At 31.9% G+C, this 17,124-nt stretch overlaps 1 protein-coding gene across 2 annotated transcripts in view; it reads right to left on the bottom strand.

Moving 5' to 3' along the window:
- The window catches only part of LOC108904294 (atrial natriuretic peptide-converting enzyme), a 90,368-nt gene that overhangs the window by 5,738 nt on the left and 67,506 nt on the right, over positions 1-17,124 (bottom strand). For both annotated transcript variants that reach the window (XM_023454003.1, XM_018706789.2), the window contains exons 5-6: positions 8,922-9,303; positions 8,643-8,868 (exon numbers count right to left, since the gene is read on the bottom strand). In XM_023454003.1, coding sequence (XP_023309771.1) covers positions 8,643-8,868; positions 8,922-9,303 — 608 coding nt within the window. The remainder of the gene's footprint in view (positions 1-8,642; positions 8,869-8,921; positions 9,304-17,124) is intronic.

Below are 17,124 nucleotides of genomic sequence, written 5' to 3'. Positions count from 1 at the left end.
CAAATTGTCCAACAAACAACACCATTCGAAATATTGTGAATAATTTTGAAGGGACATACTAATGATAGTATCAGTGCAGAACCAAACACATCAATTCGTCATCGTTCACAGCAACTAGACATTAACCAAACCAGTTTATTCAATATTTTGCATTAGGATCTTCATTTAAAGGGTTATAAAATACAGTTAACACAAGAATGATTGTCAACTGATCATGGATTGCATCGTACATTTATAAATTGGGTTCTTGCAGTGAAAGAAGATTAATTATAATTTTTAATGATCAAGCTCAATTTGAAATTGGTGGATACTTAAACAAACAAAGTTGTCATATCTGGGGTGAAGAAACCCCACGAGTAATATTTGAACAACTAATGCATTAATAAAAAGTGACTGTTTGCTGTGGTTTTTGGTCTGGTGGAGTAATTCGAAAATGAAGCTGGAAACGTTGTTACTGTGAATGGTGCTCGATATCGAACGATGATTAATAACTTTTTATGGGATGAATTGGAGCGTATTAATGTGCACTGTGCAGATTATATGGTTTCAACAGGACGGTGCAACATGTCATAAATAACGGAAACAATTGATCTTTTAGAAATGTGGTAATCGAATCATTTCTCTAAGAAGAGAAGTTAATTGGCCACCAAGATCATGTGATCTAGACTTCTTATGGGTTTTTTTGAAAAGCAAAGTCTATACTGACAATCCTCAAACCATTCAACATCTGAGGGAAAACATAATTGAGCAAATCACTCAAATTGAACCACTATTATGTGAATACGCAAAGGAAAATTTTGCTAAAAGATTGAAGGCTTGTAGAGCAACAAGAGATGATCACATTTCTGACAATTTTTTCCATTATTAACCGCAACATGTCTACTTTAATATATATTCAATAAAGATATATATATAAAGATAGTTATTTCGAATAAATTATGTTTTATTTTTAAAATTAAAAAAAAAATTGAATAGGTACCCCTTATTAGATCTACTTAAATATCTCTTAAAATTTTTGACGTTGATTGATGACTGGTGTAATAACTTAATTAATTATCGACAAATAATTTCTGAATTTATACACAAATCTCTCGACCACTAAGAATTCAGAATTTCGACGTCACTTAATAATATTTCGTAACTTTTTGCGAATTGGATAATTTTGGGGTTACTTTCAGTTTAGTCAGGTGGTAAACTTATTTCAAATTTCAAATGAAAAATTCTTCAAATCGCCGACCGAAATTAAATAGATTTTACCAATTTTCTGGTTCATAGAAACGGTAGGTATCTCCCAACATTTCGATCACTGGTCGACAGATTTATACCCGCGAATTTTTCCCTAGTTAGTAAAGCTATTGCCCCTAGTTTCACCAATCTACATCAAACATTTTAAGAGATATTTAAATAAATGTGATTTTTTAAATTTCAACACACTATATCTCGAAAAGAAGCGTTCTACGACCTATATTTATTTCAACTTTTTTTCTACACCTTGTATAATCTATACAAGGTGTCCCGAATTAGGGGGCAATATTTCAACAGGGTGTTCTATGTCGAAAAAGATTACTTTTTCTTTATATAAACGTAGGTCCAACAATTCTTCATAAGGAAGTTATAGCCACTTAAAGGGGCCACTTTGATGATGTTTTTTTCTAAATAACTCCAAAACAAGTTGAGATAAATTTATGAAATATGGTAAATTGCTTAACTCTGACTTGCCCAGTCCTTTACTGACACGAAATTTACAAATTTTCATCACATACGTTCCAACACTAGGGGGAGGGGGGTAAAATTTACAAGAACTTTTTTATGCTTTGACTTTTTTGACATTTTACTGAAAAGTATGAAATTTCAGAGTTTTTTAATAAGAAAAGGTACTCTTGGTCCATATTGGTGGAATGTTCCATTTTTGTGTAAAATCCGTTTAAAAATAATGTTACATGTGATAATCACCGGGAATCGAAATTGTCAATATTTTCTATCATAGCGGGTTGTGAAGAACAAAAACGCGTTTGGCATCCTAAAGTAATCTAGAGGATTTAGGTCTAGAGATCAAGGTGGCCATGAAATGGAGCCACCCCTATACCTATCCACCTGCTAAAGTTAAATTTTTGCTTTATTTAAATTTAGGAATATTCTTTTATATCGTTTTTTGTAAGTTTTAAGCACATGGTAGTATACAGCGTGGTAAAAAAGTTCTGCATAAAATTCATATTTTCGTTAAACAATTTTTTTTTCGAAAAACGGTGAGACCCGTCGAGTTTTATTTGATTCAGGGCACCTTGTTAAGTGAAAAAAATTTTTTTTCGATAATCCACTTACGGCAGCAATGACATAATTTTTTTTTAAATGACAACGCATTTTTTTTTNAGTCCTTTACTGACACGAAATTTACAAATTTTCATCACATACGTTCCAACACTAGGGGGAGGGGGGTAAAATTTACAAGAACTTTTTTATGCTTTGACTTTTTTGACATTTTACTGAAAAGTATGAAATTTTATGAGTTTTCTAGTAAAAAAAGGTACTCTTGGTCCATATTGGTAGAATGTTCCATTTTTGTGTAAAATCCGTTTAAAAATAATGTTACATGTGATAATCACCGGGAATCGAAATTGTCAATATTTTCTATCATAGCGGGTTGTGAAGAACAAAAACGCGTTTGGCATCCTAAAGTAATCTAGAGGATTTAGGTCTAGAGATCAAGGTGGCCATGAAATGGAGCCACCCCTATACCTATCCACCTGCTAAAGTTAAATTTTTGCTTTATTTAAATTTAGGAATATTCTTTTATATCGTTTTTTGTAAGTTTTAAGCACATGGTAGTATACAGCGTGGTAAAAAAGTTCTGCATAAAATTCATATTTTCGTTAAACAATTTTTTTTTCGAAAAACGGTGAGACCCGTCGAGTTTTATTTGATTCAGGGCACCTTGTTAAGTGAAAAAAATTTTTTTTCGATAATCCACTTACGGCAGCAATGACATAATTTTTTTTTAAATGACAACGCATTTTTTTTNTTTACTCGTTTGAAATGTAATTTTGTCAACTTTGTTCTTTTCGGAGCCATTAATAGTGTAAGTAGACAATTATCACTTATAAGAACTTAAGGTGCATTTTTCTAAAAAAAATTGTTATGTAAGACATCGAAATTTTCACACCGTTGTTTAGATAATTATCACTGTCATCAATTTCGAACGAAAAAAATATGCGTTGTCATTTAAAAAAAAAAATTCTGTCATCGCTGCCGTAAGTGGATTATCGAAAAAAAAATTTTCCGCATAACAAGGTGCCCTGGATCAAATAAAAATCGACGGGTCTCACCGTTTTTCGAAAAAAAATTGTTTAATGAAAATATGAATTTTATGCAGAATTTTTTTACCACTCTGTATATTAGTGTATATGTTTTACGAAACACGTGTTGGTTCTTAAATACATACTTGCAAATCCTTGTAAAAATAAATTAATTTGAAGTTGTTCATTTTTGTAGTATCTATGCCAATAGTACACAAGAGTCATATTCGGTCTGTACAATTTCAACTATGACAATTTGTTGTCTAAATCTGTAACGTTACACTAAAAGAGACTATTGTCTTCAATTTCTTTCTTAGAATGCACCGTTTTTGAGGAAAAAAATAAAACATATTTTATTGTAGGTTCTGTTAATCTTGTATTTAAGGATGCAAGTAGAAATATTTAGATCACCCCAAAAAATGCACGCTTATCCCCGTCAATGTATTTAAAATTAAAAAAAAATTAAATTTAAACACTCTGTACCTCGGAAACAAAGAACATTTCGACCTACGTTTATATGAACTTCTTTTCATAAAATAACTTCGGCAACCGCCCCCTAAAATATTACGCACTTATTTTTAAACATCCTGTATATCAAAAACGATTATTCTGTGCCTTTATGTAGTTGTTTAAGGATTACAGTTAGGATTATTAACATACCTACACGTGACACTAGCGGTGGTCGAAATTAAAAACCGGTTGACTTTGAAATAAAGTAATTTTAATTGCTTTCAAAAGTGTAATAAATTACAACTATTTGTATAAATTTAATTTAAACACCTCTCGAGCAAAGAAGAGGTGACCTTGAATTTTCTCAGTGGACAAGTTGAGAAAAACAGTTGCAGCTTTGCGGCGCCTTTAGTAGAACATAAATAAAAATGTTTTCTGTCGTCCCTGGTATATTTACTATATGATATTTTTTATCTTATCGTATTTCTAATTCCGGGAAAAAATTGTAGGTATACAATTTATTTTTATCGAAAACCGTGTAATGTTAATTAACGTATTTATTCAACTTCGGCTAAGTACAGGTAGAAAGACCTGCCGAATGCGATATGACACATTATAAAATTATATTTTTTCTCTTAAGTGTTTTTTTTGTCCGCATAATATTTACTGCATTCCGCAAAATAGCGGTCACCTGATGGAACGGTAAACTGCAAGTAATCTCCTTCAACTGTTACATAATCAAATGTCAACGGATAATATAGGATTCGTTACGAATTGTTCTGCATTTTTTAAATAAATTAATTCCATACCGATAAACACTTGCTGCCTGCCATATTATCGTTATTAATTTATTACTGGCAGCAATTACGATTATTACAGTAATTTAAGTGTGATAATAACGGTGTTACTACCATTAACATAACTCTAAAGGTTACCAGTTTTTTACAAGGTGAATGTTAGTCTCGAAATACTCGTATGTGTATATAGAGTGAACCGTATGTCGCAAAACGTACTACATTAATAAACATGGAGAACTATGAAAGTTTTCTTGGTGAAATTTTAATCAATTGGGTCGATTTATGGAAGTACGGCCCTGCAAAGTTCTAAAAGAAATTTTTAAATTTCCTACAGGTGCAGTGCAAATAACTTGCATAATTTAGTGATACTACAGAAAAAATAAAATATTCGTAAATACAGGGTGGTCCAGATTTGAATAGACAAACTTCGGGAAAGTACTAAACAACAAAAATTAACATCACTTTGCTCTATGAACATAGGTGCAGAAAGCCACCGTTTATGAGATACAGGGCGTTGAAATTAACAAAAATAAAATAATTTTTTTAAATATCTGGAAAACCGCATCATAATATGTCTCATAACTTGTAAACCATTCACTTTTCGACAAAAATAAAAGTGTTTTTTCATCCGCAATGTTTCAGACCGTTGTAATATGTATTCATATTACCAATTAATTCAGTGGCATAAAAGTTTTACTTTAAATAGAGAAACGATATCATTGTTTGTCCGCCACTGGTTTTTGAATTTGGACTGTGTGCATACAGAACTAGGAGAAATATTTGAAAAAAAGTTTGTACCAAATTTGGATAAATTTGATGAAGCGATTTTAAAAAAAAATTGTTTTACTTTTGTTAATTTCAACGCCCTGTATCTCACAAATGGTGGCTTTCTGCGCCTATGTTCATAGAGCAAAGTGATGTTAATTTTTGTTGTTTAGTAGTTTCCCGAAGTTTGTGTCTTGAAATCTGGACCACCCTGTATAGTAGCGTAAATATAGAGGCGGATGCCATTTTACAAATAAAAAATTATAAACCGGGGGTTTTTAGTCACCGTGTACAATTTTTCGAATTATAACAACTTATAAAAATAAAACCTTATGTAAGTTTATTGTAAGAGGTACGGTTTTTGAAATATCCGCAATTTTCGATGACAAATTGTTTCAAATAAGTGACGGGAAACCATATTTTCATCTAAACCCAGGTTAAAAAAACATAAATACTTCTGCTTTCGATGATTTAGCCGATATGCAGTTTGTGTTTGAGTAAAGCTAAGGGATGAAAACGAAATACTTGAAACAATTTGTCATCTAATATTCAGAGCTTGCAGTTTATACAGGGTGATTAACTTTTTATGATTAGGCCATTAACCATCGATAGATCTCATCAAAATAATGTCATTTTGAAGTATACACTTTCTCTTCCAAAGGCTTCCTTTTAGAGATGTAAGATCTTGAAAAAAAAATATATTTTTTTTTGGTTTTTATTTATTTTTTCTTAAGCTATGAAAGCCATTTGTCTTATAATTAGTATGAAGTGTATAAGCTCTATCGATTTTACAAATTATTGTGAAAATTGATCAATCATAGGCGTCCGTAAGGGGCTCTGATTTTTAATATAATTTCTGCGCCACTGGAAAATTTTCAAAATTAATATATTTTTTTATATTGCTGTTTATTTTACAGCAAAAAGGTCTCTTAGTATTTTTAAATGAAATGCTTGGTTTTTGAGAAAAATGGCTTCTTATGGACTCATTACATGTGAAATGGTTATGTTTTTCAAACAAAGTAATACAGCATAAAATATTTAATATTGAGAAACAAACAGAAATAACATTTAATAATGCAACGTAAAATCAATGACTGAGGAAATATGTCAAAATACGTATAAACAATTGTTATTCTAAGAATCACCTTCAAGGAGCATGAGATTTTTTTCAAAAATCTGTGCCACCTACATCCGTTTCTATAAGTAATAAAATAAAAAAATACTTTTAGATGTCACTTTAACATATTATTAACACATAACTGATATATTCTGGACCCCTTCTTAATCACGAATTTAAATAGTGTCGTGTATACATACTTCATTCAATCATTACCCTGTTATCTAATTGTAATGAATCCATAAGAAGTCATTTTTCTCAAAAACGAAGAATTTCATTTAAAAATAGTAATAGACCTTTTTGCTGTAGAATAAACCGCAATGTAAAAAAATAAATTCATTTTGAAAAATTTCCAGTGCCGTAGAAATTATATTAAAAATAGGGGTTATCACAGCCTCTTACCGACGCCTATGATTGTTCTATTTTCACAATAATTTATAAAATGGATAGAGCTTTTCATTCGTACACTTCACTAAATATAAAACAAATAGCTTTCATAGTTTAAGAAAAATTAAATAAAAACCAAAAAAATAATGTATTTTCAAGAGCTTGTATCTCCAAAAAGAAGCCTTTGGAAGAAAAAGTGTATATATACTTCAAAACGACATTATTTTGATGAGATCTATTAATGGTTAAAGTCATAATCATAAAATGTGTATCACCCTGTATTGTGCACTAACATCTTGTTTTTCTGTAGAGATACCGAAAATTGTAATTATCTTGAAAACCATACCCCCTACTTAGCATTTATGAGATATTTTAATTGAAAAACTTCTATTTACAATAATAATAATTTTATTTTTTCAGTAATATCGTGAAATTATATCCTGAATTGACTATTACACGTAGGTATAAGTTTTAAGTCTCAAACTGGTATGAAATTATTAAGAAATTTCAAATTTTAATTTAAATTTTGTACGGCCACAAATAAATAAAATTAAAAAAAATAATTTAAAAACCAGCTTTTATTAAAATACACTAAAAAGAAAAAAATAAACCAATGAGTCCATAAAACCCATAATATTGTTGTTTTGTTTTTAAAATATTTTTTTTTTTTACTTTTCATTTATTTACACCTTTTTAGTTAGGGAAATATTTCTCAATCTACCCATTTCTGCTACTAATCGTTGAGGAGTGCCCACATGAGGATATCCTGGCTGCAGCATCAGTTATTTCTATCATTTTAGTGTATTGTCATTAGAACTGAATAAGCATGCAAAATTTCAAGGTGGTAAGTTTAGAGGAAGTGGTTCAAATTTGGCTTGCAAGATTTGCACCAAACATACAAACATACATGTGAAGTTAAATAAGAGCTTGTAAAAGAGTTGATAAATTTACCACGCTTATTACCGTAGTATGCTTTGTAACATACGACCATCCTTATATCTAATAAGGATAATTTGTGCCAAATAAAAGCTAAACATTATGCAAAATTATATATACGTATGTGACAGTAGGATCGTATTCGATGCAAGGAAAATCGTGTCATCATTTTTAGGACGCGTAAGATGAAACATTTCAAAAAAATAAAATTGAATGTAAAATCTGAAACGCCGCATCACACTCATTGTGTTCTGGTAGTAGGTGTAGTCGCCCAGGTGCATCGAGTGTACGAAATGGTCGGTTATACGTTAAATACTAACCTGGCGAGCTGGGTCGTAAATCAGAGACCGCTTCCAAAAAACAAGTAAACAACAGTGGCGCGTACAGAGGTAAAATGTAGTACATATGTGGAATTTAAAAAACAAATTGGATTTATAATAAATTGCATTTAAAACAAATAGTTTATGAGAATAAAGGAATTTTTGTAGGAACAGGGGTACCAGACGTGAACTGATCCCTTCATCCTTTCATAATGCATAAAGAAATTATTCAATTTTTAAACCCCTTAAAACCGTACTGCACTGGATTCTTTGACAGGCATTGGTTTATTACTTTGCATCGAATATGATCTTACTATTATTATTGTCTTTCGCCAAATTCATACAATGTAATATCGAGAATTACACAAGGTTTCAATCTGAACTCATTACTATTCTATTTTAGAAATTTAACTCATCTTAATCCACCGATGAACTCATTCATTCAAGATTTCGTTTTATGCTTTGCATTATATTGAAACATTATTTAGTCCTTACTCTCAAATTCGTTCTCGGATTTAAAATTCTGCTCCTTACGCCGTTTTTATTACTTACTGAAAGATAATGAGTCAAATATTACCTGGTTTGGTCAAACACATCCCTTCAACCCCGTACTCAGGAAATCTGTTGCAGTCCAGCAAATCCTTGAACCTTCCTGTCAATCTGCTGCCACACCCTGCTATAAAATCTCTACAAAAACTGCGACACGGCAGGATAATTTCATCCTCTTCCTCGCCTTTTCTACATGACGGCTGCAACACTTGGCAGACGAATTCGTAAGCATGCCTGTAGCATTCCGCATCTACCTACAGAACAATCGGGATTAAAATAGCTCCTTGCGGAACCCCGTATTACTTACCAGTTCTCTGAATGTGATAACGTCTTCACTGACGTCTTTGAGGGTCTTGTGCTTTAAAATATTAGGGTAAGTCGTCAGGTTGTAGGGTAACTTTCGACAGTACTCAAGTTGCAAGGGGTGGCACTTCCTGGGCGGTGGAGGGGTTTGGGTGACTATCTGAGAGAAGGTGGTGGTTGGTGGCGTGGTACTGGTTACCTGAGGTAAGACGTTGCTGGGATGCACTTCCAGGCTCTTGGTGTCTATGGTGAGATTCTTGAAGAACAGGGACTCCTCTACTGATATTTCGTTGGACAGAATTGCCTCTAGGTCCTTGGCCTGGATGCTTACGTAGGCGGGGTCTATGTGGATGTTGAAGTGGACTATCAAATCTTCGTTTTCGGTTCTAGAAAGAAAGAGACTGATAAAAGTCAAAGCACCTTATTTGGTACAGGGTCATCATCAATGCTAAAGTTGGCACTTCGTTCACTTTGAAGAAAATATTATTCATTTACAAATTTTTCACTAGCAACTTACTTGTGTTATTAAAAAAAAGTAAAATAATTGAGCATCGTTTCCCAGATATGTACAGGGTTAGTCACTATAATCTGACAACTTATTGTGAGTTTGTTATTGAAATTACAAAAAAGTTTTTAATACAAAGGTTTGAACTTTTTTTTATGAATTTTTATAATACAGTGTTAGAAAAAACAATTGAATATGGAAATCACTAAATTAAAGAACATATATTTTTAATGGAACACCCTATATATTAGTGCAGTGCTGTGGCTATGGACGAGGCACGCGGAACAAACAAATGACTTTGACAGAAGTTTATTTATCATCATTAATTTATTTGCTATAACAAATTATTTTAACAAAGGAATAATGTTTAAATGAGAACAAAAAATTTGTAGTTGTCCGTTTATTTTATGATAATAATAAAAATCTTTCTTAACTTTAACAGAATTTTAATACCTAATTAATAAAAACCAACTAAAACACAAATGGTCACAGATGCTCAATGTAACCGCCATTATTATTGATGCACTTCGTATAATCCTCATTAATTTTCAAAACTGCATTTAGTATGAAATGGGAATTAAATTCACTTAAATTTTGTATACATTGATCAACTTAGTTGTCTACTGCGTCTTAGTTCATCTAAGTTTACACTAGTTTCCTTATAAACCTCGTTCTTTTAAGTAACCCCACTCTATACAAGAATGTAAGATCTGGGCTATTCGAAGACCATTGAATATTTTCTCCAGTAACAATCCACAACTCAAACCTATTACTTAAATAATTTCGTACTGCACTGGTTTTATGCAGAGGCGCTCCGTCTTGGTGTCGAATTAAATTGGTATAGTCGAACTGCGCCAGGTGTTCCAATTTGTTTTCTGTTTGATTTTCAAGAAAATCTTTCTCCAGTCAAATCATCTTTATAAAATAATGGGCCAATGATTTTATTTCTCAATATACCGCACCAAACATTGAACGATGTGTATCCTTGACTTGGAATTTCCCTATTACAGTGAGGATTTTTATTTTCCCAGGTATGAGTATTTTTTCTATTATAAATGTCAGTTGTTGTAAAAGTCGCCTTATCAGTCCATACAATCGCTGAATTTTTTGATTTTGGGTAAATTTTTGGACTGGCATAGTTTTATAGGGACGGATAGGTTTATGTAACGTTCTTATAATTTTAGTTTGGCTTATTTCTAACTGTTTTGACGCATTTACTGTGGACTCTTGTGGCCTTTCTACAATAATTTAATATTTGAATTTACCATGATAAACCTCTAATGAATATTTGCTTACCTTGAAAATATAGTAATATAGTTAGCTCTAATTTTTCATTTGGAATAATTCTTCGTTTCTGTCTTCCAAGAGATTTTGTTTCTCTAAAGCGTCGCTCAATGTCGTAAAATGCAGCTCGAGATGGAATTGGAAACCCGGGATGCAAACGAGCATACTCAGCGCGCGCTGTATTCACATTATCACTATTCTTATAAAATAAACGGATACCATTATTTCTTTGTTAAAATAGTTTGTTATAGGAAATAAATTAATAAATAAATAAATTACTGTCAAAGTCATTTGCTTGTTCCGCGTGCCTCGTCCACAGCCACTGCGATCCGTCAGACACAAATTTCCCTCCTATTTTTTTCAAAAATAGTTTTAAACTGAAATATGTCGAAAAGTCCTGAATCAAACAGTAACATATTATATATTTTTGAAAAGAGGAAAATTCTTTATTTTAGTGATTTCCATTATTCAATTGTTTTTTGTAATACTGTATTATAAAAATTCATGAAAAAGGTTAAATTTAACTTTTGTATTAAAAACTTTTTTGTAATTTCAATAATAAACTCACAATAAGTTGTCAGATTATAGTGACTAACTCGTACATAGATTCAACTCTATTTTTTTTCTTATGGAACCCTGTATATTTTTATATATTCTGGTTGAATGCTTTAGAAGTTCTATGTCTAACAGTACGAGATATAGAGCCTGAAATATTAATTTCTTTCATTTCTTAAGCAGGTTTTCTTAGGTATTTTGCCATACTACAATTAAAAATTTTTAAAAATAAATAAAATATTAAACAAATTTTAGTCAGTATGTTGAGAAAACAGTTTGGAGAACAAAACTGGAAAATACTTCAAACATTATTGCACTTAAATTGCAGTTATAAATTGCGATGTAAATGAGATCATCGAAAGTTATTTTTCAAAATTAATACAAATATTTATGAATATTCATGTTTTTAAATTCGTTCATCTACATATACTTTGTGAGAACCATTGTCCACAAGGAAAATAATAATTTATGCTCGCTAAAGAATTGCGAATTGCCAAGTAATGTGTCAAGACAATTATTTAGAATAAAACCTCAATCTTTTAGTTTCGTACTGCAAGTTGAAATTAACTCTAACGTACTCTGATGGACTCTAGTTTAAAAAACAGGTTGTAAGAGCGAATTAAAATTAAATTTAAGCAGTAATCTTAACTCAAATTTAACTTATTAAGAAAATCCCAAAATTAATTTCGGCGAGTTAAATATTATCATAAAGTGTAAAATTGGGTTATTTAAAAAGCATATCTGTTAAATTACTCAACAAATTAATTTAACAAATAAACGGTTATCTAATTATTGAAAAATAAGGTACTTAAACAGTTAGTCACTACGAAAACATTTAGCGGCTACCTGCTAAGCAAAGTTATCACAATCTTGCCTTTTACATGGCAACACATAACTTTTAACTATAGCTCATTAAAAAGAAATCTAAAAACCAAATTGCAATATAAAAATAACAAATATTAAATTTAAATATAAAACATTTTCTGTTAGTTTAGAATGATTTTGTAAGGTGATTTGTTTACCGCCAACCGCAACACTCATCTCGAAAATCATGTGAATAATTGAACATTGAGCTTATAAGTAGCTTAGCTTAGTACACGTGTAGAGTGTAACAGAGCCGGCGCGGGGGTCGGTGGCCTTCGCAGCTGACTCGCGTTTTCAACTGTTCAGTTATTTACGGAATATAAAATAATATACGCCCAGTCACCATGTTGGAAAACATATGTAAAGTTTTATCAGGTTCATATCAGGAGTTATTAGACCAGTGATAAACGTCGCCGTTTCACTAAAGAAAACTTAGAAAAGCACGTAGTAATATGTTTTAACTCCTTCCAATATTCCACGGAAGCCTTGTCTCAACACTAAGGTTTATCGGGTAAGTGGTGTCATTTAAATTTGTATAGGTATTTTAACCTCTACTTAGCATTGCTCTTTGGTAATAGTACTATATTGCGACATATTTTCTGTAAACATATTAATATTTTCGTTCGTAATCTGACTACGGTCCTGTTAAACTCCGCATCGCACTAAGCCTACTTATAAGCTAGATGTGGATAACAGCACAATGATAATATTGCCAAACGGTGTGGTCAGATTGATTTGTTGCAAGTAGGGCTACTTCTGAATATTTTTTGCGACGTTTAATATTTGAAAAAATCTCTACCCACATTATCAAAATTTGGTCCTAGAACCACAAAAATTGATGAATTTTAAGTTGAATTTTACGATGTTCATATATAGGATAAACTATGGTTGGTCAGTTATGGATTTCTCTTAACTTTTACATGCACTTAGATAGGGAGAGTTCATTGTGACAGTACACGCAGTGTATCGAATAGTAACTGTGGTTGTATAGTAATTTGCAATTTGGGCAATATTTTATTGAGAAAGGACCCCGCACCGTCTTTATGAAAATGTGGGCTCAGTCAGACTGGATGAAATTGTGGTAAGTTGTTGGTTTTGAGTTACTGACCAAAAGTCTCCAAAGCACTTGGGCACGAAAACCAATTTTTTTCTACTTATAGCGTCAGTCAGTCAGTTCTGCTGATGATGGTTGCAAAGGAGTATGAGTAGAATAGAAACAGTAACTTCCGTGAAATGTTTATAGAAAAAATTAATCGAATGTCTTCGAAAAATATTTATGTATTTAACTCTTTTCTTTCTATTTCATATAAAACGTTACGAGTTTTATAATTCTGTGTAATACCGGCAACAATGTATAGTTTTTTTTTTAGTAATTAATCATATTTAACTTTTCCAATATTTTTAAAGGCTACGAGGTTACGGACAAATCTAATAGTTCAAGAGTCAACAAAAGAAAATGTGAACAGAATAGTTTGGTTTCCAAACAGTAGCTACTGAATAATAAATACATAATTAAGATGCCACCTTTCTATGAAAAGGAACAAGGTGTATCATTCAAAATCTACAATGTTGTATTTTTACTTTAAATACGCCCTCTATTCAGAATCCTTGATCGATCAGCCGATCTATTGTCCGTATGGTTGTTATATTATTTATTTTATTATATTTCTGTTTTATTATCCAACAGGTCTGTTACAAAACCCGACAAAGCAATCCGCTAACTACCATAAAAAAATAATTAGCCACAGCAACATTCATAACAAAAATTTTTGTTTTATTGGTTATACAATAATCCATTTAAGCAAGTGATTAATTAATCACAGTAATGTTACAGTTTAACACAGCTGTTATGTAGGTGCCCGCAAAAAGATGGTTTATTTTCTGTGGGCTTCTGGATCGATCAGATTATTTTCGATAAGCCATCATTTTTTATTGCGGTTAGTTAAAGAGTTAGCTATTCGCATCTGGTTTGCGAATTAAAGGTCAGTCAGTTTTGTTAATTATAATAATATATTTTTTCTTCCAGTAAATCCACAACCTTGATTGTTTTACTAACATGTTTAGGTTTGGTTATCGAATCGCAATAAATAAAATAAAAGTGAAATCAGTTTCGTTTCTTCTCTTAAAATTGTAAAAGAAATATATTAATTTTATTTATAATGAATACAGTGTGTCCTACCGAGAACTGCGTCGATCGATATCTAGGAAAGTACTGCTACGAAAAATTTTAAAATTTGGCAACATGGCAATGTCCCTAGAGCGAACACAACTAAAATATCTAGTACTCTCTAGCACTTCCGGTTATACGGGAAGTCGATACTAACTTCGTTATTTTAAATGGGACACCCTATATATTATTGCATTTTCGGATTCTACGTAAAATTCGAGGGTCACTTTATTAAATGTTCCCTATAGCTAGGAGTTATAGATTTTGAGATACTAATTTTACAGGTCAACATGGGTCGAGAAGCAGACATACTAATATGCATTCCCGAAGGAATCTGCGCTGAATCTGAATCTGGCCGCAGAATTGCTCTATCATGTCAGGTTTTTGATATATCCTAACCTAAAGTGAAAAAACACTGTTTTTCGTCATATTTCCACAAACCCCAAACTCACAATCTCTAAACCCACAAACCCCAATCCCACAAAACCCGAATCTACAAACTCCAAGCTTACAAACCCCAAGTCCACCAACTCCAAACTCACAAACCGTATGGGTATGAAGTTTCTGAATTGCAATCGACTGCTTGATGTCTAAAGGATGCTTAGTAGATTTTCGCATATTAAGAAACTGAGAAACTTAAAAATTTTAACATGTGATATCTCAACGAAAAAAAAAGAGCAAACTCAACGGCATTCGAAGGAGGGAGCCTTGTACTTTTAGAGTCAGTGTATTAATTTTTTGAAAAAGAATAGATGGCATTACTACATAACCTCAAATATTACGAAAAATAGTGTTTTTTGCACTTTTAGGTTAGGATATCTCAAAAACCTGCGACTTGTTAGAGCAATTCTGCGCCAGATTCGGATTCAGCGCACCTAAATCCTTCGGAAATATATATTCAAGTTTCTGCTTCCAAAAAAAGTTAAATTTTGTTGGTCTGTGAAAGAAAATATTTGACGAATTTTAATAATTTTTAATTTTACCATAATTTAATGGCTAACATGAAGGAAATAAAATTACGGTTCCGAACAAAATTACTGATCACGTGGCTTGTGAACATTTATGAAAGCTCTGTATTTACAAATTAGTATGTCGTTCTGTATCAGTAGGTACAAAGCAATACTTTATGCCAGTAGGCATCATAGACTTTCCTTTCTCCGTGATAGGCATTGACATTTAAGATACATCATACTTTGTGGTTTATATCTCACTCTCAGAAAATAACCTATACAGGATTTACAGAAATATACATATACTCTATAAATACATATTTGTGCTGCCGCTTTAGAAAATGTCTTCCAATCTCTTTAAAGCTTCAAAAATTGCGTTATTGCTGATCTAGGAGGTGAGAGCTCGGTAAAGTGACAAAAGAGCTCAGTAAAATAACTTTACCGAGCTCTTACGTCAAGACTTGCATTACAAATAAAGTATTTATGTCTCATAGTTGTCGGTCAGCAGCAGTTTTGGTGATTTGATGCTTATATTTTAGTCCGGTCAAATTAGTCATAAAAATAGTGGTCAAATTACAAAAATTCCGACAGAGCTAAATTTTGGTGGATACCTTGGGTACACCATTGGAAATAAAGTGTCAAAAGTCCCCACCGATCCCATGTGTGCTAAAAAAGTTATTTGGGGTCAAAGGTAAAAACTTAAGGTTTTTTGGATTTTTTTCGAAAACGGTAAGTTTTATTAAAAAAGTAGCTCAGACAAAAATTATAGATCTGAAAATTATCTACAAAAATGGTCCTTATACTTTTTCATTTCTAAGAACCACCATTCCTGAGATATCGCGATTCTAAAAGTTGAAGGAGTCACCTTCTACATGATATGCACATATATGCAACGTATATTCTTAGTCAGGCACTCAATGCAAGTAAAAATGCCTATTTGTGTCTCTTATATATATAAACTATACTATTCTGAGAATATACACTCAAAAGAAACTTAGTCTCTTAGTCAAAATGACGCAGGTGTCCTTATAATTGAGACAGCAATAGAACAATTTAATGCAACAAATACAACTATTGTAGTTGGTGAAGATGTTGACTTATTAATATTACTCACTGCAAGGATTCCAATTGATAAAATTATATACTTTTTAAATCCTGGAAAGGCTCAACAGCGCACATAAATATATTCTTCAAAAAGTTTATCTGCTTATCCAAAATGCCAAAACCATATCTTATTTTTACATGCGATAACCGGCTGCGATACTACATCAGCATGTTTAGAAGGGGTAAAACATCAGTATTAAAATTATTTGGAAAAAAGATTTGATTGATTGCAGAAATAGATTCTTCACCTCAAACAATAATCACAAAAGGAATTCGCTTTCTTCTTGCTGTTAAGGAGCTCCAAAAAAAAAATTGATTGCATAGATAAATATAGATATTTAACTTCTGTAAAAAATACACGAAACAAGAAACAAGTACAACTATCTTGTCATCCTTCAACATCGTCTTATGCTAATCAACACTTGTATCGAATATACTACCAAGTTCAGACATGGCTAGGCAATCAACTGAACCCAGAAGACTGGGGTTGGAAATTAACAGATAATACTTTGGAACCGATTCAAACTTTACTTCCACCTGCTCTGGAAAAACTCCTAAACACTATTTTTTCCAATTGCAAAAAAGGTTGTAGTGCTAAATGTGGCTGTAGAAGAGTAGAGTTACTGTGTTCTCCAGCGTGTACTAATTGCCAAAGCCAGTCTTGCTCAAATGTCCAATTGAATACAACAGACGAAGATTCATGTGATTTCGATGAAGAGACAGCTGATTCATCTTCATTTGAACAATTTATGAACATCCAGCAAGAAGAAGAGGAGGA

This window comes from Anoplophora glabripennis, unplaced genomic scaffold, assembly GCF_000390285.2.
Source record: "Anoplophora glabripennis isolate ALB-LARVAE unplaced genomic scaffold, Agla_2.0 scaffold145, whole genome shotgun sequence".
In the NCBI taxonomy this organism is placed as follows: Eukaryota; Metazoa; Arthropoda; class Insecta; order Coleoptera; family Cerambycidae; genus Anoplophora; species Anoplophora glabripennis.
This window is presented reverse-complemented; position numbering and strand designations above follow the sequence as displayed.